Source organism: Furipterus horrens, unplaced genomic scaffold (assembly GCF_987537825.1).
Source record: "Furipterus horrens unplaced genomic scaffold, mFurHor1.1.pri manual_scaffold_8, whole genome shotgun sequence".
NCBI classification, from domain to species: Eukaryota; Metazoa; Chordata; class Mammalia; order Chiroptera; family Furipteridae; genus Furipterus; species Furipterus horrens.
The window spans coordinates 104,178,146-104,200,326 of NW_028327178.1; the positions used below are offsets into that span (position 1 = coordinate 104,178,146).

Sequence of the window (22,181 nt, forward strand, 5' to 3'; positions counted from 1 at the left end):
GAAAAAGAGAGAGAGAAAACCAAACAGAACCCATTCTTCCCCCCTCACGTGCATCGATGACCAAAAGATATACTAAAAATAATCATAAATAATGAAAGTGCTTACTCTGACACAAATACCTAGTGTGGTCAGAGGGCAGAGGGAGTCATAATTTTTACATTAAGGAAGTGTTTGAACAGCTGATAGCGGCCATCAGCCCTCCGGTCTCAGATTAAATTGGCTGCTGGAGACTGAGGTCCCACTGAGTTCTAAGGCTAAGGGAAGATCTTTCCAGATTGATGAACCAAGAAAACAGTCCATAGAAGCCTACAGTTAAGGTTTATGAACTTGGGAGTTTCCCTCAAAATAGCTCGGGTGTTTTGTTCGGTCTTCGGTCTCCCCCCCGACAGCCCCTGGGAGTGCCGCACGGGCACTGGTTCTCTGCGGGGACTAACAGTCTCACGTGTGCAGCTGAGGCTCCTGCCCTTCCGGTCTCCACAGCCTGAGGGCACGTGCATGCATTCCCAGACGCCCGAGGACCCCAGCGGGGGCCGTGGGCAGGCTGCCCACAGACGGGGGGTGGCTTACAACATGGAGGTCTCTGCTTGGGGTTCGCTCCTACTTGCCCTTGACTGCCTCCACCAGAGGGCAGCTCAGAAGACAGAACCAGGATGTTTTCCGTGGCACTGACAAGCAACCTTCGCCTCCCAGGGATGACTTCTTTAACCCCTCCTAGAAGCTTTCTCCCTTTGAGATGTCAAGCAGTTTCTTCTAAGTCAATTCACACACCTTGGTCAAAATTGGGGATGAAGGAGAAGACCAAAGAGACCACCTCCATTGCCCGCATCTGCTGGAAACATCTAAAATTTCCTAACAAGGAGTCCGTGACTCCTACCTGCAGCAGCCATCACCGGCCTGTGACCAAGGCCAGGTCCAGGGTTTGCAAACTCAGAGTGGGATCACTTAAGGCCTCCAGTTTTACAGCCTGACTCCCAACGGCGGACGGACGTGCAAACGCTCTGAGCACATTTTCCTCCTCTGCCTTCAAAACTGCGTAAAATAACGCAGTGAAGAAGTCAGACCTTCTCGCCCTTTCTGAACATTCCGGACAAAGACCCTGTTCCGAAATCACCACCCCTTCACTGCAGCACAGGGTGAGGCCGAAGGGGGTTTACAGCTGTGAGTCCGCGAAGCTCAGTTTATTCTTGTGTTATTATTGATTGATTGTTGTATTATTTTTCATACGAACAACTGTCAACCTACGTTTGCCCCACCCTATATGTATTCTCCATAGATCTTCGTGGGAGGGCAGAAATGGCTGAAACAAAAAAAAAAAAAAAAAAAAGAAATGGCTGGCACAGAAAGGGGCAAATACTGCAAAACTGCAGAATCTTAAAATAGAAGTGATGTCAATAGCCAGTTTGCCAGAGCCTGCAACTTACTGTCATTTTATAAAGACTTAAAGGGCAACATAAACACATGACTGTCCCAAGCCTCCGTATGTCCCCAGCTCTCCAAGAGCAGGGTTCCCCGCAGGTAGCGGATGTCAGCAACCAGGCCAGGGCTTCCATCTCTGAAGCACACGCAGGAAGCGCCATGCTGACGGGTGGAAGGGTGTGTACGCATAGAGAATTCATCACAAATCTAAGATACTGAACAGAGTCAGCTCTTGAAGTTCCCCCAGCTGCACCCTTCCCCGTGGCATGCAGACGTGGCTGCTGCAGGCAGTGACTAGGAGGAACCAAGACCGCCCAGCCCTGCCACATCCAGTGCTCGCAGACCCCCTTCCTGCCCTGCACCAGGAAGCCACAGCTGCATAAGAAACACACGAGCTTATTCCATCCCCGCGGGGGAGGGGTCTCGACCACTGGCTGCCGCTCAGAAGTTCCCCTTGAAATCTGTAGGCCAGGGAACAGCCCAGAGCCCAGGCTCCAGCGCTGCAGCCGGGGCTCCCCCTGCGGGGGCTCCTTGCTGGAAGCTGCCACCATGCATGGCCACATGGTAAGAAGCCTCTGCCCCTGTCCTTTCGCCCTCAATCATTCCTCCTAACAGGAAACAGACCTCTGTGGAAGTAAAGAGCCCCAATCCCTGACCTTTCCGCTTCGGACCCAGGGTCTGAGCCACATGAGCTGCGTTGTCTAAAGAATTAGTTGCCTCTCTTATCACCCTGTTGACACATTTAGGGGCTGTTCGGTGGCACGTTGCCTGCGAAAGCAACTCTGAAAATGTTTGAGGGTGTCCTCAAGTCAGCCACGGGCTTGATAATCGTTACCAGGTCCAAACAAAGCAGAAGCACACCTTTGAAATTCGTTTACGAGGTGGCAGGTGACATTAACGCCAGTGCTGGGGATGCTGAACTAGACGCAGGGTGACATTGGACATACGGCGCCCTCTCCCTGGCTTCTCATTGGCTGTTTCTCACCCTAGGGAGCCCGTGCAGTTCCCACACACGGGGCTGCCTTACAGAGAACACGGGGCACTTCCAAATCGAGATGAGTCTCCGGACAACTTTTGGCCACTGTCTTTTCCCCCAAACCTCCACCGAGAGCTTCCCGTTTCTCTAAAACCAGTTTTCAGGCGTGAGAAAGACGTGAAGAGTGCACACACATTAGGACTGTTGGAAAAAAAAAAAAAGCAAACCCAAAAATCCTCGACAATCTCCAACTAGACAGAAACTTTTATCACATGACAACGGAATTCAAGTCATAAGGGAGCTTGCACAGTGACCCACAGAGAAACCTCTTGGCCGAGCCACCCAGGAGGACGAATCCATATTCACTCCAACAGGGGTCACGGGGGGTCCCACAGGCCTGCGCGGGCACCGCGGAAGCCTCCCGCCTGTTCGGTGTCAGGACTCAGGACGGAGCCTCTCCACATCCAGACCGCACACGTCGGCAGTGCCTGCAAAGTCCTCGCGGGTGGCGGGTACGATAAACGGAACTTGACCTCGGTCCGTCAGGGGAGTGGAGACCAGATCCCCCTCCGCCAAACACACAGCCTACGACGTGAGCTTCGAGTAGCTGGGGGGAGAGAACCGTCTTCGCAGATACTTGAGGATGTAGAGGGGGAGACAGCTGACCAGAGTGATAACAGACACTTTCCACAAGAAGGACAGAGAGGCGATGAAGTAGACATCTGCAAGCAAACGGGGAGACAGCGGTGAGCAGGCAGGAACGTGCCAGAAGGCTCGTGTGGTCCGGAACAGCCGCCCATCACCAACACGTGGGCCCCTGGCCTCGCCTCCCATCTGCCGCTCGGTCTTTAAAGGGGACAGATGTGCCACCAGCTAACAGCCCATCAAGGCTGACTGTCCTCAGTCTCCCCTCTCTCCGACCTGCTTCTGGATCCCCACTAGTTGGCGAACTGCTCTTCCCAACAACTGGGAAAAGGAAACGGCAGACGAGCTACAGCTCGCACAGGTGTTTCTCATTTGGAATCTGACAATGGGCGTTTGTCTTTTTAAACACGGCTGCCGGAGAGCAGGAGGTGACCCTCAGCCACGTCTCTGCTTCCCAACGATTTCTCCCTTCCCCTGAGTGATGGTCAGACCAAGCCCCCAGACAGATCTGAGGGTGGCGCAAGGTGGACTGAGCCACCCCCACCCCCGGGCAGGCACGCCCCCTTTCGGGCCTTAGGACATACGCCCTGCAGTTACGAGGTCCTGGGGAGAGAGCAGGGCCGCCTTGCGGCCTTCCACAGTGTATGGAGTGGAGGCCACAGAAAACATCTTCCCCACTGCCTGTGCCCACACGCAGGATGAGGAAAATGCAGCTGCTGGCATTGATTAAGTACCTACTAAGTGCCAGGCTTACGGCCCATCACATGCTGCTCACCCAGTCCTGTGGCAGGTCCACGTCTAAAGCAACCAACCACAGTTTCCTGATGGCAGAACTCATGTCGTCTAAGCCCGTGGGACCCCCAGTCTCAAGCCAGCGAGCACATAGTAGGTGCTCACAAAACCCATTCTGAGAGACCTTTGGGGACAACTGTCAAAGCGTTCAAAGACTTCACTTTTCACAAGGACGTTCCTTGATCTTTACCAACAGCTTTTTAAGGAGTGTTTGCTGATGCCCAGCAGTCGTGATCAAAGACACTCTCATGGTAAGGCAGTTTTTCAGCTGAACAAGCGTAAGTCCCGCCACACTGGCGTCCATTCACGGGCAAGACCTGGATGCGCGACATCCCCACAGCTCCGCAGAGCCCGGCACTGTGGTCGGCTCCCTGGAGAAACCCATCAGGCCCTTGTGCGCTTGATCAGCGTCCTCTAAGCCAGTTAGCACAGCGCGGTTCAAAAGGAAAACGCTTTACACTGAGACCACGGCCAGCAGCGTCAGTTCCAGGGACTTACTCCCACTGCCACTTGTCCCAAGGGGACACCGGTAAGAAAATGGGGGCAGCGAAGGCCTGCTGGACAAGGAGCCCAGGGCCCGAGAGCTGCGGAGGCCGCCGTCCTCCACCAGGCGGTGGGACCTCTGCACCCCAAGGACAGCCTTTACCTGCAGGGGGGGTCTTACCGATGAATTCGTGTAGGAACACCAGGGACGCGATGTAGCAGGCCAGGCTGAGCAGCTCGGCCACCGTCATAAGCCAGTGCCAGGTCTGGATGGTCAGGGCCACCATCAGCAGCTCCGTGAGGATCAGCGACGTGAAGGAAATCGCCACGATGTGGACGAATTCCGACTCGAAGAGCAGCAGCGCGCCATACATGATGGTGCTCCCTGGAAGCGGGGGAGGGGAGAAGGCTGGTGGGGGAGGGGCCGCCGGGCCCCTCGCAGCCCGCTCACTGGTGCTGACCCCTTCCTTTGCGATTTGTTGTTTCCTCCCTCTAGGCATGAAAGGCACCACGTGTTAACTGAGTGGTGCTTTACGGAAGTTGTGAAGAGGTGCCCCGTTCTGGTTTTCTGATTTCCCCTCTTGACCTCATATAATAAAAGAGTCTATAATTGCAGGGGCTTGTGGGGGAGAGGGATGGAGGGAGAGAGGAGGAACTATCTGAACTGGACGGAACAAGAAATAGACATTTAAATATATTATCTTAAATGATAGAGGTAGGTAGTCACAAAAAGACAAATACGTAGGATCCCCTTAGAGGAGGTATCTAAAGGAGACCCAGTCAGAGACAGAAAGCCCACTGGCGGTCACCGCGGTTACCAGGAGCTTCCAGGAGGTGACAAAAAGAGTCTGTGGTCGAATGGCTCCAGGTTCAGTTTTGCCCGATGACAAAGTTCCGGCGACCTGTCTCATGCCACACTGGGAAGTCGATGTACTGAATGAACACTACTGAACGGGACACTTCACAGTTCACGTCGCAAATTTTACACAAAATGGTAGAGGTGACCAAAAGGGGCGCTCAAAGAATCAGGCGTGGCAGGGACGGAACGGACAGTGCCTCACACCGGTGAGAACTACTTCAGCACAGAGTAACACGCAGAGGCAGGGCTAGGCAGGAGCCCCCGAACTCCCCGCGGTTAGAACCAGCTGGAGATGGGGGGGGGGTGCAGCACCTCTGTCTACTAGCGAGAATGTGAATGCAGGGTTTGCTTTCTTTAACTAGATTCTTATATTATGCCTTAATATACCCCTTAAAAATAACCCCTTTTCTTTTTATTAAAGATTTTATTTTTTCTTTATTTTTAGAGCGAGGGGAAGGGAGGGAGAGAGAGAGGGAAAGAAACATTGATTGGTTGCCTCTTGTACATGCCCCATCCAGGGACTGAACCCATAACCCAGACATGTGCCCTGACTGGGAATCGAACCGGCAACCTTTTGCTTTGTGGGATGATGCCCAACCCACTGAGCCACACCGGTCAGGGCACTGCCTTTCATTTTTCCATGACAACTTAACCCTCCCACCAGCAAACGCAATGGTCTCTACACATGTGCATCTTGTAAGTAGAAAGCATTAAAAACCCAAATATGCCGAGTGTATTTGTAAATTACAAATGTGCAGGTGCAGAGAGACACTAGGACCGCTCTACATGATGTACGTTATAAGACATACATAAAAATAGAAATTCTAAAAAGAGGGAGGAAAAATAAAAACAGCACAGAGAGAGACTTGGATATTTTCTTCTCAGACTTCCGAAAGTTCTCTTCCAAAGCCTCTACAGTCTGAGGGACCCCTCTCCGGAGCCCACTGGAATAAATTTGTTTTTCAGGAACAACTTGGCCTCAAAAAGAGCCATCGCTTTTTGTGACAGACGCTCAAACACCTTGGCAGGTTTTGATTAGGGTTAGTTATGTTTTCCTCTGACATCCTCTCAGGAAGCTACAGCACCATCCCCCATACGGGGCTTCCATGGTGCTGAGTATTCAAGTCCTTAGGACCTGCTGGGTGGGGTTTTCCCCGGTGCCCACTGTCACGCCCCTGATGCTATTTTTGGGTCCCAGCTTCTTCATGCCCTACAGACCACTGAATAGTAAAGCCGGCCCTTGGGGCAGCCCGGAGCACAAGACAGGAGACGGCCTCACCCTTCCTTACCTTGATAGATGCTAATCAAAACCCATATTAGGAATGTCTTGTAGGACAACGGTCGTCCCTGAAAGAGAGAAAGACAGAACAGGTTACGGTGCGCGGTACACCCAGGGCGCCCGCTGCCTTCTTGCCGCTCTTCCTGAACGAGATAAGGCCGCCCACCCAGCTTCATCAAAAGAAGTTCTTTAAAGAGAATTGATACCAGACACGAACAGATCTGTCCTTTCGTGAAAACCCCGTGAGAACAAATAAATGAAATTACATACACACATACTTTTTACAAGGGTACATAAACGTTTCTAGGAGCAGACAGAAGCTGCAGGTGCAAAATGGAACTGTCAGGGGCTTTTTAAAAAGCTGCTAGTTGGTCTGTTTTCAGTTTACATATGACTGTGCTGTTTAATATTCTTTACATGTGCATATGCCACTTTTTTAAGAAAAAAACTCCCACACCTTCCTTCCCAAAGCCATTGGTTCGAGGGTGTTCAAATCAGAAATCTCATATAAGCAATATAGGAGGAGGAATGGAAGAAAGGAAGGAGGAAGGGGAGGGAGGAAGAGGATGGAGGGAGGGAGGGAGGGAGGGAGGGAGGGAAAGGAGGAGCTCGGTGAACCTTGAGGAGGTCCTTGTAGAGCTCAGGGTATAGCATGGCAACTTCCGACTTGACATCTTTGTCCAGGACCAGAGAAAACACGGGAAACATGGTGTAGATGGTGGAGTACCTAGGAGAGAAAATGGCCACAGGTCAGATCCAGCCGCTGGAACAGGAGCTGTTCGCTCACCCAGCCTCTGGAGCCCAGCTGCCATTCAACCACGGACAACTATGCACTGAGTGTCTGCTCCGTGCCAGGGTCAGGTCTGAGCACTGGAGGTTCAAGGTGAAAACAGACAGAAACGTCTGCCCTCTGCGAGTGAGTAATCGAGACAATAAGCAGCTCCGGGAACCTGTGCCGTGTGCGGGAGGGAAGTGCCAAGGAGGAAAGTGTAATGGGGAAGAGGGAGTAAGACATGGGGCGTGGGGAGTGCACTTTTAGAAAGGTGGCCATGGGTGTGACGTTTGTAAACAGCCACAAGAGGCGAGGGGCAGCCATGCAGACGTCAGAGGGAAGGGCATTCAGGCAGAGGGCCCTGTGAGTGCCAAGGCCCTGAGGTAGGAGCGTGTCTGCCCTGTTTGAAGACCGGGGGGTGGCCGGTGCAGCTGAAGCTGCGTGGGCAGAGAGAGCAGGACACAGGACGGGGAGGGAATAGGGGACCAGATCCTGGAAGGCCGCGTGGAACACGGAAGCCCCTGGCTATCCCCAGGCATGTTTTTTTCCTCCTCCAAGACCTGACAAAGGACAGCCCTTTTTTTTGTTTGTTTGTTTGTTTTTTCAATCCTCACCCAAGAACATTTTTCCACTGCTTTATCTTTTTAGAGCGAGAAGAAGGGAGAGGGAGTGAGAGAAAAATATACTGTGATAGAGAAACGCTGAGTGGTTGCCTCTCAGACACACCCCAGCCAGGGATTGAACCCGCAACCTGGGTATGTGCCCTAATGGGGAACCAAACCCGTGACCTTTTGGTCTATGGGATGATGCTCCAACTAACTGAGCCACACTGGCCAGGGCAGGACGGTCCATTTTTCCAGTGAGAACCCCACCACCTACTTGCAGACTGAACTCACAAAACATAAGGAGGTGGAAGGTGCACTTGGTCAGAGCGTCCCCTGGGGCCAGCCGGCCTCTCTGGGCCTCCGCAGGACCGGGAGTGCGTCCTGTGCACCCCTATCTACCACCCAGGGAATTCAAGACTGAGCACCTTCTCTGAAACAGTCAAAAGGAATGTCATAAATTTCAGGTCAGGGATGGGGTTGGCTTGGTGGCAGCAAATGTCCAAGTGACATCTTGTCTGATGAGTCAGACGCACGCAGGGGTCAAGGTCTTCAGTGCATCGGCCAAGATAGAGAGCTAGACTCTGGCCTGCCTTGCTGACAACCCACCAGCAGGACGTCCCACTGGGGTCAGTACGTAGGGAGGGCCCTTGCCAGACCCCACTTCTCTCTTTTTCTAAGGCCGTGGTGGGACCACCAAGCCTGCGAAGCTCCCATGATGCTCCAGCGGCCCGTCAGCCAACAACCTCGGACTCCGGTGCGCGAGCGGTTTTCCCGCACCAGGTCCGCACGGCCCAGTGCCGTGGACCCCGCGCCTATCAGACTTGATCCCTCAATCTGGCTACAGGCTTAGCAATTCAAAAACTTAGTAATTCCAGGAAGTTTCTAAATGGCATTGCCGGACCCGGCTGGACTGACAACTCTGGGACTGATTATACAATGTTTCTTCTCTCTTTTGTGGCACTTCCAGGTGGTTTCATAAAAAATTAATGCCTTGCCTGGGTTTCCTTACCCAATGATGAGGAATCCTTGGTACAGAGGGACGGAGGCGAAGTAAAACACCGAGGAAAAGACGGCCTGTGCCAAGGAGAAAAGAGGACGTTACCAGACATCACGACAAAAGCCCTTGCTTCTGTTTCTGAAAACAACACCCAACTCTCACAAAGCACTTACTTGATACCTTAGTACATTAGATCATTTAATTCTCATGACAACCTTATGAAGTAGCTACTGTTGTCGTCATCCCCATATGAGCAAAGAGAAAATGCACAGAGAGGTTAAGCGACTCGCCCAAGATCACACAGCTCACAAGCGACAGAGCCGGGACTCATACCCAGGGAGTTCAGCTCCAGAGTCCATGCTCAGCCCTGTTGCCAACAATTAAGTTCCATGAGCTGGTGAATCTCCAGAACCGCTCATGAGATCAAGTCCTAATATCACCTGAACTGTACAAAAGGGGAAACTGAGCAGGTTAAGTGGCTCTTCAAGACTCTAGCCCACCCGCTCAGAATCACCGCCTCTCCCGATGTGCAACCGATAACCAAGTTGGCATATGTCTGGAGACTGATATGGAAAACTGTCCTCCGCCCTGAGGATATCTACCAGTCACCCTGGAGGCTGGGGTGGAAGAAAAGGCTTTATTTCTTTTACTATATGTTTTAATATTTTTGAAACTTCTACAAATTGCAATTAGGCAAAGGCAGTAAAAACATTGACACACCCTTCCTGGAACGTCTGCTTCCTGATTTGGAAACGATTACCTACTAGTGGTGAAAAACTAGAGGGGGAGATCAAGTCAGGCCCGATGCTCTGTCACCGAAGGGAAGTGGCCTCCAAGTTCATTCCTCTTAGTACAAAACCAGAGGGAAGCCAGGAGCCACTGTTGCCTGAAGGCTTTCCGAAAACGGAACACGGGGGAAAGGCTGAGCCAGCCGAGTGATTAGAAAGAGTGTCTAACCTGAGACATCTTCCCCTTATCCCCTGCTACAGACAGGCGTTCACTTGGCACAGAGCTCAGAACACAGGCGTCACCTAGCGCCACGGTCACGGGCAGCCCTGGCTGCACCCTGGTCGTGACTTCAGAATTAAAAGGTGAAAGCCACTTTTCAAATACCTTCTCACCAGGCCGGGCCGCCGCAGAGAAAGAATGGCTGTAAGGCTGTCGAAAATCTGGTGTTTAGTTTTGCAAGTCACCACTGAGAGCCTCTTTCTCCAAAAGCACCGGGCTGACCATGAAGACTTCATCTTAAGAAAGAGCCTTTTGTGAGGAGAAACACTAATACGCTATATGTCAATATCCGTCAGAGAGACCCACGTCAAGGGCCAGCTCTAACGGGCGCTTGCTCGTGGCCGGCCGCTTTCAGCACAGTGGACAGGGGTTCAGGGCAGTCTGCTCGCACAGAGGACAATTTCTCCTCATGCAGCTGCTTTTCTGCCTCCAAGTTCCTGGTAACACACGAGCCTTCCAGAAATCAGCTCACTCGGGCCAGCTTTTGTGGGCCTGCCCAGCGACGAGCTGATTAACCTCCCAGTGATTAAAACCACAGTACTATCCAGTTCGATTGATGAGCTCACGTACATTAAAAGTACAGATGTGGGCTGATGAACCACACCAGCTGTTTGGGTTTAGATCACGTTGATGAAAATCACTTTAAGGCTCCTGCACTCACAAACGCAGCAGATATTAAAAACATACAGTGACCCCCAAAAGGCAGGCGTGGACGAGGCCGGCGAGGAGGGAGTTCCCGTAAACACAGAGCGGCATCCTCTGACCCACTGGAAGGCAGGATGCCTTTCATGTTGGAGCCAACACCTTTCCTGTTAATGAAAGTGTCACCTTATTTTATACAGTATCCTGTTTTGTTTTTATCAATGATGGTAAAAATGCCTTCAACACGTCATCCCTTATAAAATTCTCTGCTTTTCAAAGGAACCCGGTCTGAGAGGCAAAGCTGGTCTTATCCCCCTTTTACAGGTGGAAAGACTGAGACCCAGAGTGGTAAAGTGCCTTGCTCAAGGTATCATAGATACAGTGAGGCCTCACGTAACTTGATTGATAGGTTCTGTGACTTTAATTGAAACGATGTGTAATGAAACAAATTTTTACCATAGGCTAATTGAGTTTAAAAAGTTAAGTTTTTATGGCAGGTCACCAACGTTATAATGAAATAATGTTGAGCAAATCGACATTATTCAAGAACCGGGCTGTACTTAGTGATTTGGTCAGAAAAAGATGTGCGTTCCATGATATATCGTCCCTGTGTTCTCATCACTTAACTGGGAGTATTTTCACCTAAGGGCCCACGGAGGAAAATCAGCTGCTAGTTTCTCAACACCCAAAATGTTTTCCTTCCTTTGCGCTGGCCTTCTTCCCAGTGCGCAGCTAACTGCAACAGCCACTCTGAATCGAGGGCACCAAGGCGGGGACCTTGGTGGAGAGCACAAGCTCGGGGTCCCCTGGCTGAGCAGACTAAACCCCTGAGCCTCAGACTCCCCGTCTGTGAAACGGACGCAGGCTACTGTGAGGGCTGAAGGAGACGGTGTTGTGGACGCTCAGCCCGAAGCCCAGGGTACAGGAAGCTCTCGAGAAAAGCTATTCTTCTTCCATAGTTACAGTACTCGCTGCTGGCCCTTACTTCTGATGTGGAAAACTCAGTACCCACTCAGCATTTCACTCGGCTTTTCACCCTCTGGCAAACCAATTATAACTCACTTCCGATTCTAACAACTCCCGTCATTTGCACAGCACCCCAAGAATGGCCTTCACCAGCTAAGAGGAAGGATCTGGGGCAATCTGAAGTCTATCGGCTTCCCGGAGGCGTAATGGCACCGAGATGCAGCCTGATTCCCAGGCTCCGTCCAGGAGAGCCACGCACACCTGGCCGGGGCGCCAGCTGCCCACCCACCTGCATGGTGCTAATGCACAGGCTCCTGTGGATCACGAACTGGCTGAGGGCCGCCGACCGCTTGTAGCTGTTGCGGCCGTGCACCATGAGCAACCGGCCAAGATGCTTGAACTGAGTGATGGAGAAGTCCGCAGCCAGGGAAGCCTGTTTTCCTTCCTAAAATCCGACAAAATTGGGCACCGTCAGAAGCACAAGAGGTCAAGGCAAACACATTTGTTTTCATTGAAAAAGCAAGACATTGTAAGATCTTTGAAGAACTTCAATAAAGAGATTCTTTGGTTTCAAGCTATACACAGTTGGTGGTCCAAGTCTAAATTTGATTTAAAAAGAGGAATTTATTTAAACAAAAAACATTCCGAATCACAGATAGTTGTAATTTGGAGGTCAAATGGATCTAGTATAAAGCCTTGGGGGTAAGGCCCACCCCTTAATGTGTATCAGAAGCGAAGACTCATTCAAAGACAGGCATTTTATAACGTTTGGTTCCCTTAGGAGTTAAACATAGGAATCAGATGCTACTAACGATATTAAATGCAACATTTAAATGGAACATTCCTGAACATACAGCTTTGCACATTTATGGAAGTGGAAATAATTTACAGTGCAACCATATAATGGAATTGTTTTAATTTTATAATTTTAAAAGGGACATGATGGATGCCATTCATGGGACAGACAGACATGAGAGCCTCTTTGTCTGATGCAACAGGAAGATGCAGGGTCCCCTCAGGAGCTACTCACAGCCAAGGCACAGCCTGAGAATCAAATCGACCTGACTCACAGAACTCGGGGGGTCACGCTACAGCTGTCCCAAATGCTTCAAAAATATCAAGGTCATAAAACACCCCCCCCCCCCCCGCAAAAAAAGAGAGAGAAAGCACACTACACTAAAAAAGATCAAAGACACAAGACCACATGCTAATAAGTGTAATGTGTGATCTTTCATTGGCTCCTGGAGATAGTTTTATTAAACATTTTGAGGACAATGGGAGAAACTGAACTATGAAAAATTACATGATATTCTATGAACATGGCATTTGGTGGGGGGGGGATAATGTTATTTTGCAGACACGGAAGGCCTTTTTTCTTAAGAGGTCCAAGCTAAAGTATTTAGGGGTAACAGATTACATCTGCAACTGACTTTCAGCTGATTCGGGGCATGGGGACGGGTGGAGATTGTGGCAAATGTTAACAACTGGTAAACTGAAGCGAAGAGTAAATAGGTGTTCACTGCTCCATTTCAACTTTTCTGAGGGAGCGACATTTTCAAAATAAAAAGTCTGAGGGAAGGTAAAAGCCGGTGGATCTACTTGTTCTGATGTAGAAAGAAATCCAAGATACAGCAGATTTCAGCAAGTTGCATTAAAAATGCATAATGTTTCTAATTTAAAATGATACCTAAAAATAATTTCTATACCTGTGTAAGATATCTGTATGCAGATCTGTATGAGTGTATAAATACATAAGATATATAATACAGAGGTGGGCAAACGCAGGTTTACGGTTGTTTGTATGGAAAATAATCCAATAACCAATGAGCAATAATGCAAGTGTCTGTAAGACACGGATATGGATTCTGACTCCGACTTAATGAGACGCGGTCATCAGGATACAAGGGTCCCTCTAAGGAACAATTTCTAATGTGCAATTTCCGGAAGCACTAAAGCAGCTCCCAGCCAGCGACCCGCACGTGGCATTTCCACACCGAGCCCTCGGGACCCCACCCGGCTCACCTTCCCCTCGACGCCCACGCCGCAGTCCGACTCCTGAATCATGCTGACATCGTTGCCGCCATCACCTGCGGGGCACGCAGAGAGAGAGGCCGGGAGGTTGGGGAGAGGCAAGAAACCCGATTACCTGCGATGGCCGTCCCTGGTTCGCCTCTGCCTTCTACCGAGTGCTCACTCACTGCCGCTTCTGCGCGGCTCCCACTGAACCACACCACACGCCTGCGGCATTGAGGTCTTATTTTACATGCAGAGGAGTGGCAAGCAAGAGGGACCAAGGGACTGGCACTTACTGGACACCGGGCGGGGTGAAGAGGACTTTTTAAAAGGCACGCCATGTAATCTCCTAAGCACCCCTGGAAAAAGGCACCGTGATTATCCTGTTCTACCAATGAGCAGTCTGAGACTCAGATGGGCAAAGGAAGCCTCCCAGGTGCCCGGCCAGTAAAAACCAGCAGAGAGTGGGACCCAGGCCCCCCTCCGTGGTGTGTGGTCCTCCCAGCTCTGCAACACTGTGTCCCGTGTCGCTGGCAAAGTAAGTGCAGACTGAGGGGAGAAGCCCTCAGACACACTTACCTACCCTTTCTCAAAGGGAAACAGTAAAAATAATAACTGTAACAAAGAGAGCCAAGTCCACGAGGGGAAAATACTACGACCTGAGCAGAGTGGGCTGGGGAGTCTGAAGAACGTGCCAGCAGGATCCGATTATTCTGCCCAAAAATGGATCCAGTGTACCAGCGGGACGGGCCCCGGTTGCCACCTACCTACCTCCCACACAGGTGAGCTCGCCTACCTACCGCACAGGTGAACTTGCCCTCCTACTGCACAGGTGACCTTGACCTCCTACTGCACAGGTGACCTTGCCTTCCTCCCGCACAGGTGACCTTGCCCTCCTACCACACAGGTGACCTTGCCCTCCTACCGCACAGGTGACCTTGCCTTCCTACCACACAGGTGACCTTGACCTCCTACCGCACAGGTGACCTTGCCCTCCTACCGCACAGGTGACCTTGCCTACCTACCGCACAGGTGAGCTTGCCTTCCTACTGCACAGGTGAGCTTGCCTTCCTACCACACAGGTGACCTTGACCTCCTACCGCACAGGTGAGCTTGCCCTCCTACCACACAGGTGAGCTTGCCTTCCTACCGCACAGGTGACCTTGACCTCCTACCGCACAGGTGACCTTGCCTTCCTACCGCACAGGTGACCTTGCCTTCCTACCGCACAGGTGACCTTGACCTCCTACCGCACAGGTGACCTTGCCCTCCTACCGCACAGGTGAGCTTGCCTATCTACTGCACAGGTGACCTTGACCTCCTACCGCACAGGTGACCTTGCACTCCTACCGCACAGGTGACCTTGCCTTCCTACCACACAGGTGAGCTTGCCTTCCTACCGCACAGGTGAGCTTGCCTTCCTACTGCACAGGTGACCTTGCACTCCTACCGCACAGGTGAGCTTGCCCTCCTACCGCACAGGTGACCTTGCCTTCCTACCGCACAGGTGACCTTGCCCTCCTACCGCACAGGTGAGCTTGCCCTCCTACCGCACAGGTGACCTTGCCTTCCTACCGCACAGGTGACCTTGACCTCCTACCGCACAGGTGACCTTGCCTTCCTACCGCACAGGTGACCTTGCCTTCCTACCGCACAGGTGACCTTGCCCTCCTACCGCACAGGTGACCTTGCACTCCTACCGCACAGGTGAGCTTGCCTACCTACCGCACAGGTGAGCTTGCCCTCCTACCGCACAGGTGAGCTTGCCTTCCTACCGCACAGGTGAGCTTGCCCTCCTACCGCACAGGTGAGCTTGCCCTCCTACCGCACAGGTGAGCTTGCCCTCCTACCGCACAGGTGACCTTGCCTTCCTACCGCACAGGTGAGCTTGCCCTCCTACCGCACAGGTGAGCTTGCCTTCCTACCGCACAGGTGAGCTTGCCCTCCTACCGCACAGGTGAGCTTGCCCTCCTACCGCACAGGTGACCTTGCACTCCTACCGCACAGGTGAGCTTGCCTACCTACTGCACAGGTGAGCTTCCCGGTGCGTTCCTGCAGCAGGCGCACAATCTGGGCCTTCTGGGTCGGGGCGCAGCGACAACAGACCACGGCCGGGCACTGGCAGGCCAGCTCCATGAACTCGTACTCATAGTACTTGAGGCAAACCTGGTGGGGGGAGGGAGGGGGTGTCAGCCGAGGTCCCCTCCCCCACAGCAGCAGGAAGGGGTGCAGTGCATCCTACCTCCAGGGAGTCTCCAGAGATGACCAGCGCACAGTCATGCTTCCTGCGGAAGGCATTCAGCTCAAGGTGGGCCTCGCCACGGTTGGTCACCTGGAGGGGGACAGAGGCGTGAGGAGGCCTTGCTCTTCGGAGACCACAGGAAACCAACAGCAGCTTCCTGGAGCCGGTGGGAAGACAATGGGCACCCGGGCCACGGCCTCCTGCCCCTCCCCTGCCGCCAGACCCAGAGCCAAACTAAACCCCGTTTGTGATGACTCTGTGGGAACCCGCAGAGCCCGCCCACCTCCCGGCACCCTGCACTTCCCCACGACGGCCGGGACGCGCGTAATACAAATAAGACTAAAAATGGCTGTGCTTTCATCCTGTGCCAGGCGCTCGCTCAGCACTCCTCGCGGTTTGCCCCCCACGCGCTTCTCACAAGGACTCCACGCGGTGCCAACGATGACAACTCCTCTTTACACGTCAGGAAGCTGAAGCAGGGCCGGACCTGAGAGCCCGCCTGCACAAACAGAGCTGGGCGGCCGCGGGCAGGCCCCACGCAGGGGAGGCCAGCCACCGACAAAGGACCAGAGGCTAGCCCCCGCAGGCTCCGGGTCACCGCGGCACCGCCAGGGCGGCCTCAGACAACCACGTGAGCACCAGGAGCGGCGGCGTTCGAATAAAACGATTTGCCCAAACGGGGGGCCGGCATGGGAGCCGCGGTCGGCAACCCCTGAATTCTGGAATGTACAGTGGGCTCTCACTATCTGCGAGAGAGCAACGTTCTAGACCAGTGGTTCTCACCCTTCCTAATGCCGCGGCCCTTTGATACAGTTCCTCATGTTGTGGGGACCCCCGACCATAACTAAAGCATAGTGATTAATCACAAACACAATATGTAATAATATATGTGTTTTCCGATGGTCTTAGGCGACCCCCGTGAAAGGGTCATTCGACCCCCAAAGGGGTTGCGACCTACAGGTTGAGAACCCTTGCTCTAGACAGTCACTCTGAACGCTGAATTAGCCAACACTGAACCGCTGCTCCGAGGGGGGACACAGGGCAAGGGGCCTGTGAGCCTCCGCTCACAACGTTTTTGTCAAGCGACCGCCACCTAACCTCCTTTCATATGTGTTTCTGCTTAAAGACATCTTTTAAAATACCGATCTGTCGATGCATGACCACCGGACGCACGGCCAGAAGCCGCTCACCTAACCCTCGCGCCTCCCCCACGAGGTGCAGCCCAGCCCAGCCTCCGTGCGCTTAGGAGCAGCCAGCACCTCGTCCCTGCACAAGGGGCCTTGACTGACATCACTAACAAAAAGCACAAAAATGAAAAAAAAAAAAAATACCTGCACTGAATAAACTGTGAAAAGGACACTTGTGTACAGTGTGAGGGCTGAAGCAGGACGGCAGCGCGTCACCGCGTGGGACCCCAGCCGGGAACACGCATGTCGGGTGACTCAGGTTCTGCACCCCTTGCCCGTGTTCCCAGGTGGCTCTGAGAGCACCCTGAGTACTGATTTCCGGGTTACAGGTAAAGTTTAGTGAGCAGGCGACCTGGCAAATACGGACTCTCTGAACAAGGAGGATCACCTATAACTGCCTCTAAACAACGCTGTCTGTGCTGTTCCCCAAATGGCTGGATTTCTTGAAGCTTCCACGTGCTACGGACCGAAGGGAAGGTGAGGGGGAGACCGCCCCGCCCCCCAAACATCCCTGCAGTTGTTTCCACGGTGGCTCTGATTTCAGATAAGCGGGACATCGTGCTCCGGAGGGGACCCAGTGCTCCTCCCCTCCCAGCTCAGTGAAGCCAAGCCCGGCCCTGGCTCCCAGCCTTGGGAGAGCTGCTAACGCCTGCCCTGTTTCTGCCAAGCGCTTGTCACGAGGGCAGGAAACTTCTCCTGTGCCCACCCCCCACTCCTCCTCCTAAGGCTCCGCCTCCTAAGGCTCCTCAGATACTCCTTCAGGAGGGCAGACAGGCTGGTACCCATGGGCTGGACTTTATTTCTTACCCAAGGACTGGACCTTCAAGGGTTTGGTGAAACCCTGGACTCATATGCACGATTTCACGTGCACGAGTACATCTGCATCCTTCACGCTGACCGGACCTAACTTCCATCAGCTTCTCAAAGGGACTGCGGCCCCGACCGGGTTAAGAACCCAACGTTAACACGCAGGGCGGGAACGAGGTGCTCCTGGGCCACCTCCGCCAGAAGGAACCATCCGCCTCGCCTAGGTCACTCAGTAACTCAGCCCGAACCGACGAGGTAAGCCCCGCCCAGGTGGTTACCGTGGTGCCCCCCACTCGGGGCCCACTGGAGGTTATGAGGTCGTGGGGCAAACTGCAGCCACACCCCCACGAGGCCCCAGTGCAGAGAATGCTTTACCAGCCGAAACACGTGGATGTCCTGGTTTCTGGTCACCAGATGTGCATTCTTCGCTGTGCATGTAGCTGTCTCCAGCTTGTCCCCCGTCAGCATCCAAACCTGAAATTACGGCATGAGAGGTCCTCTTTGTTAGTGTTTGAGGCCAGCCTGTCGCCTGCCTCAGCTGCGTTTCCAAGAACATCGAGCTGGACTTGCTGTATCCCATTTACCTCCTCGAGGTTCATGGTGTCCCCCCCACATCACGGCAAATGCCCGGTTCAGGGGCTTCCCGACACTGAGTGACCGCTTCCGGTGGCAGCCAATGCTGGTGTGACCCTTTCAGGGAACCGTTCGGCCATACGCTTCAGTAGACATCACGAACCCTAGCCTCTGACCTCGATCGCCCATCTGGGATTTTTTTTTTTTTTTTTAAGCAATAAATAATCTCCAAGAAAGGGAAGCCTGTATAAATGAGGGGTCACTCCTGTGTCCTACAGGAAATGGTGACTTGTCACGTTACACGTGGTCTTTCTACCTGGTCGCATGCCCATCAAGAATCTCGCTGGGTTAACCCTAATTATAAAACACAGGTGATAAATGTGCCAGGTTCTAACCTCATAACAGGTCGTTCTGCATGTCGTGGCTGTGGGGTCAGAGAGGGCAGGTGACTTGCCCCGAAGCTACCAGCAAGGGTCCTGGCTCAGCCAGGTCCCAAATCTGAATCCAGGTCTTCGAAGTCCAGACAGAATGTGCTTTGTGCTCTGTCTGCTATTTTACCCACTAACCCTTGTTCTCTTTTCTCCCAGCAGGGAGGGATGGGGCACACGTGGGCCGTGGGGAACACAGGAAAGAAAATAACAGCGAGGGTTTCTCAAGTGTTCGCCGTGGCGGGCACCCATCCAGAGCTGCCCTAGTTTGGTGCACTTCGCCTTCAGGGTAACTTTACGAGGCAAGAAATGGGAGCATGGAGAAGTCAAGTCACTTGCCCAGGGCCACAGAGGTCGCTGGTGGAGTGGAGAGTCTGGAACCCGGGCAGCGAGGTGGCTGGGACGAAAGCCGAGAACCTCCGAGGGGCCTGGCCCCTGGGTTTGACCCTGGTGTGTGCTGAGTCTGGGGAAGGGGCTGAAGTTCCGCCCTAATTACAAACTACCCTGAACCTCCCCCATGCCCGCCTCCCGCTCCCATCTAACAAGGCTAATCAGAAAGAGGGGCCCAGGCCACAGGGTGAGTAATGTGTCTTTTGGAGAGACCAGTTTTGGGAAGGAAAAAAACCTCAGGAGGAAGCCAGTAGCAGAAACTAGAATCCAAAACTCCAAGAGGGAAGGCCTTGGAAATGGCCCGTTGACACACTGAAACACCGCAGCGCAGCAGTAACAGGCCCTTCTGACATCGGACTGTTCTGCCAAAAGCGGGATCTCGAGGCCGACATCCTGGGAGCCAAAGGCATCTGGCTTACGCAGCCCCGTGCCCGCGCGCGGGTGAGCCCCCGTGGGCATGGGCGTGCCAAGAGCCCCTTTACTGCAAATCTAATTCACAAGCTCCCATGGCCCCGCTCGCACGCGTCTTTGCCAAGCGCAGGCCCAGGGACACGGCCCAGAGCGGCTTTGGGGCGGAGGCAGGCGGCAAACACACGTTTTCAGGAGCTCTGAGCTGGTTTGCTGATCCTTTGCCAGAGTCGGTTACGATGTAGCCTGCTCCTCAGGCGCCCTCTACTGGCCTCTCCAGATTCAACTGGTGGGTCTGTCTGTCTTTGACCCCAAACAGTCGTGGAGTACAAACCATAGACATGGCAGTTTGCTGGGGCAGCTCATCACTCTGCTCCGGGACCAGAGAGACGGCTGGCTGGCCAGTCACTCCACAAGAATGCAATGAACATACGTGATACCGAGGGATAAAGGAACACGTGGGGTCCTGCTTCCGCAGAGCCTGGCGTGGTCCGGGGGCGACAGCCAGAGAACAAACCCACAAGCCATCTTCTGAACCCAGGGCTTTTGGGGCGGGTAGTGGGGACAGTGGCCCGTCTGTGACAGGGCAGAGGTCCCTGCTTGCCTGGCTTCCTCTGGCACAACGTCCACCTCTCTCCCGTCTCTCGTTTCCCACTCTGCTGGCGGGATAACCGGTACAATTCCAGAGGTCCTTCCCCCTGGGGCGGCTGTTGCAGCCGCCAGGCCGCATGCGGGCTCGCCCTACCTTGATGCCGGCGTTCCGCAGCGTCTCCAGGGTGGGCCGCACGTCCGCCTGCAGCTGGTCCTCCACCCCCGTCAGGCACAGCAGCTCCATCTCCATCTCCAGGCTCTCGATCACGGTGGCCACTTTGAGAGAGCGGTCATGCACGCTCAGCTTGGCCTGGACGTAGCGGGCCTGGGACACAGCAGGGAACAGAGTCTCCGCTTAGGGTGCGGAGGGGCAAGGCTGTCTGACACCGAGAGTGGAACGGGCCATGCCTGGTGCCACCGCAGCACGTGGGGCAGCCTTCGGAGGGATAAAGCTGAGGCTTCCCAGTCCCCTTTCAAGTTCATTGGTCCAGACACTGGAGCTGGACAGACCCAAGTTCCACCCTTGGCTCTAGACTCACCTGCTGTGCAACTTCCAGCAAGTTACTTAACATCTCTGAGCCGCTATTGTTTTTATCCATGAAGCTGCAATAACAGCCCCAACCCCACGGGCACCTCTCAAGATCTCGAGAAAACAGTAGGTTCTCCCACACAAAACATACATTTTGTAACCAAGGGCCTTGACAAAGTTCCACTTCCGAAGACCATCAGATACCCAACCCTTCTGTTCATCCTGTCTCTACAGTGTTGGCAAAGGCCTAGAAGAAAATCGAAACCCCCTAATGGGCTGACCCAACACTGATGCCTTTAAAATGGGAGGGAAGGTAGAACTGATCAAGGCTAGGACTCCTGTTAATTTAAACTTTATGAAGAACTCAAACACATAAGAGGGACAGAGCCAAGCACAGCTCCCCTGGGTGGAAAGGATTAGAGTCCAGAACCTGTTCCCCAGCCTCATGTCTCTCCCTTCCCATTGTGCGCGCTTTATGCCAGGACTGGGGACCTAAGGAAGACCCTTCCCTTCAAGGGACACACAATCTATGGGACAAGACATTTATGTTGGAACCCTTGGCCATAAAAGTCAACTATCTAGTTCAACCCTAACATTTTCTACAGCTGAAAAAAATTAGGGTCCCAAGAGGGAAATTCATTCCAAATTTCCCAGGAGGTATAGTACATACCAGTGGCTGTCCTAAATGTTGGGGACATAAGAGCCACGCAGACTGACGTGTCTGCTCTCAGAAAGACTTTATTCCAGAAAGGAGATTATTAAGAACGTTAATATACACATAAACAAGGTCATTACAGATTTTGATAAGTGCAATTGAAGAAAGTTAAACGGGGTGGTGGGTGAAGAGTGATGGAACGGGGCTGTCTTAGATGGGGAGTCCTGGAAGACTTCTCGGAGGAGGCAGCATTTGAGCTGAGAGCCAAAGGAAGCGAGGGGGTGGGCCATGGGGTGAGCCATGCAAGGAAAGAGAGTTCCAGGCAGAGAGAAGAACAAGTACAAAGGCCCTGGGGCAAAAGTGAGCTGGCTATGCTCAGAAATGGGATCAGCACAACCAGGACAGAATGAGTGGGGCAGGGCGGGAGACAGGCAGGGCTGAAAAAAATAACCAGAAGGTCGTAGAGCCACTTACTTCAAAGTCTTGATACTGCTCTTCTGCTAGAGACTTCTTGGCCACGACCAGCACGCGCAGCCCCTCTCGGGCCATGTTTCCACACTGAAAAGCAGATGGCGGTCAGCAGAGCCATGCGGAGGGCACCCCAGCTCTCACTGGGAGGGCTGGATGCTGAAGGGGACAGGCCCCTCCCGAGGGGACAGCGAGATGACAAATCAGAACACTGCTTCCCCCTCAGCAGACTTCCCTGAGGAAGCCTTCTAAAGAGGGGGCCACCTTTGTCGTGACAGCCTGCAGGCCACACGCTTCCCTTTGAGTGGCCCCACGTGTTCTGAAATTTAAGACAACGTGGTAAGATTCCACCTCTGACAACGCAGGGTGCGCTTTCCCCAACAACTACCATCGATGCTGGTGAAAGGCGACCGCTCCCACGCGCTCCCGGAAAATAGCTGTCGCGTGGAG

General features: G+C 53.2%; 1 protein-coding gene across 3 annotated transcripts in view; it reads right to left on the minus strand.

Annotated features, from left to right (window-relative positions):
• Positions 1-2,638: 2,638 nt before the first annotated feature.
• Positions 2,639-22,181, minus strand: part of ATP9A (ATPase phospholipid transporting 9A) — a 101,169-nt gene continuing 81,626 nt past the window's right edge. For all 3 annotated transcript variants that reach the window (XM_090286573.1, XM_090286574.1, XM_090286575.1), the window contains exons 17-28: positions 21,738-21,821; positions 20,234-20,404; positions 18,065-18,163; positions 15,696-15,785; positions 15,475-15,619; positions 13,463-13,527; positions 11,730-11,885; positions 8,837-8,901; positions 7,069-7,177; positions 6,461-6,518; positions 4,494-4,697; positions 2,639-3,114 (exon numbers count right to left, since the gene is read on the minus strand). In XM_090286573.1, the coding sequence (XP_090142699.1) occupies positions 2,978-3,114; positions 4,494-4,697; positions 6,461-6,518; positions 7,069-7,177; positions 8,837-8,901; positions 11,730-11,885; positions 13,463-13,527; positions 15,475-15,619; positions 15,696-15,785; positions 18,065-18,163; positions 20,234-20,404; positions 21,738-21,821 (1,383 nt within the window). In that variant the 3' untranslated portion in view covers positions 2,639-2,977. The remainder of the gene's footprint in view (positions 3,115-4,493; positions 4,698-6,460; positions 6,519-7,068; positions 7,178-8,836; positions 8,902-11,729; positions 11,886-13,462; positions 13,528-15,474; positions 15,620-15,695; positions 15,786-18,064; positions 18,164-20,233; positions 20,405-21,737; positions 21,822-22,181) is intronic.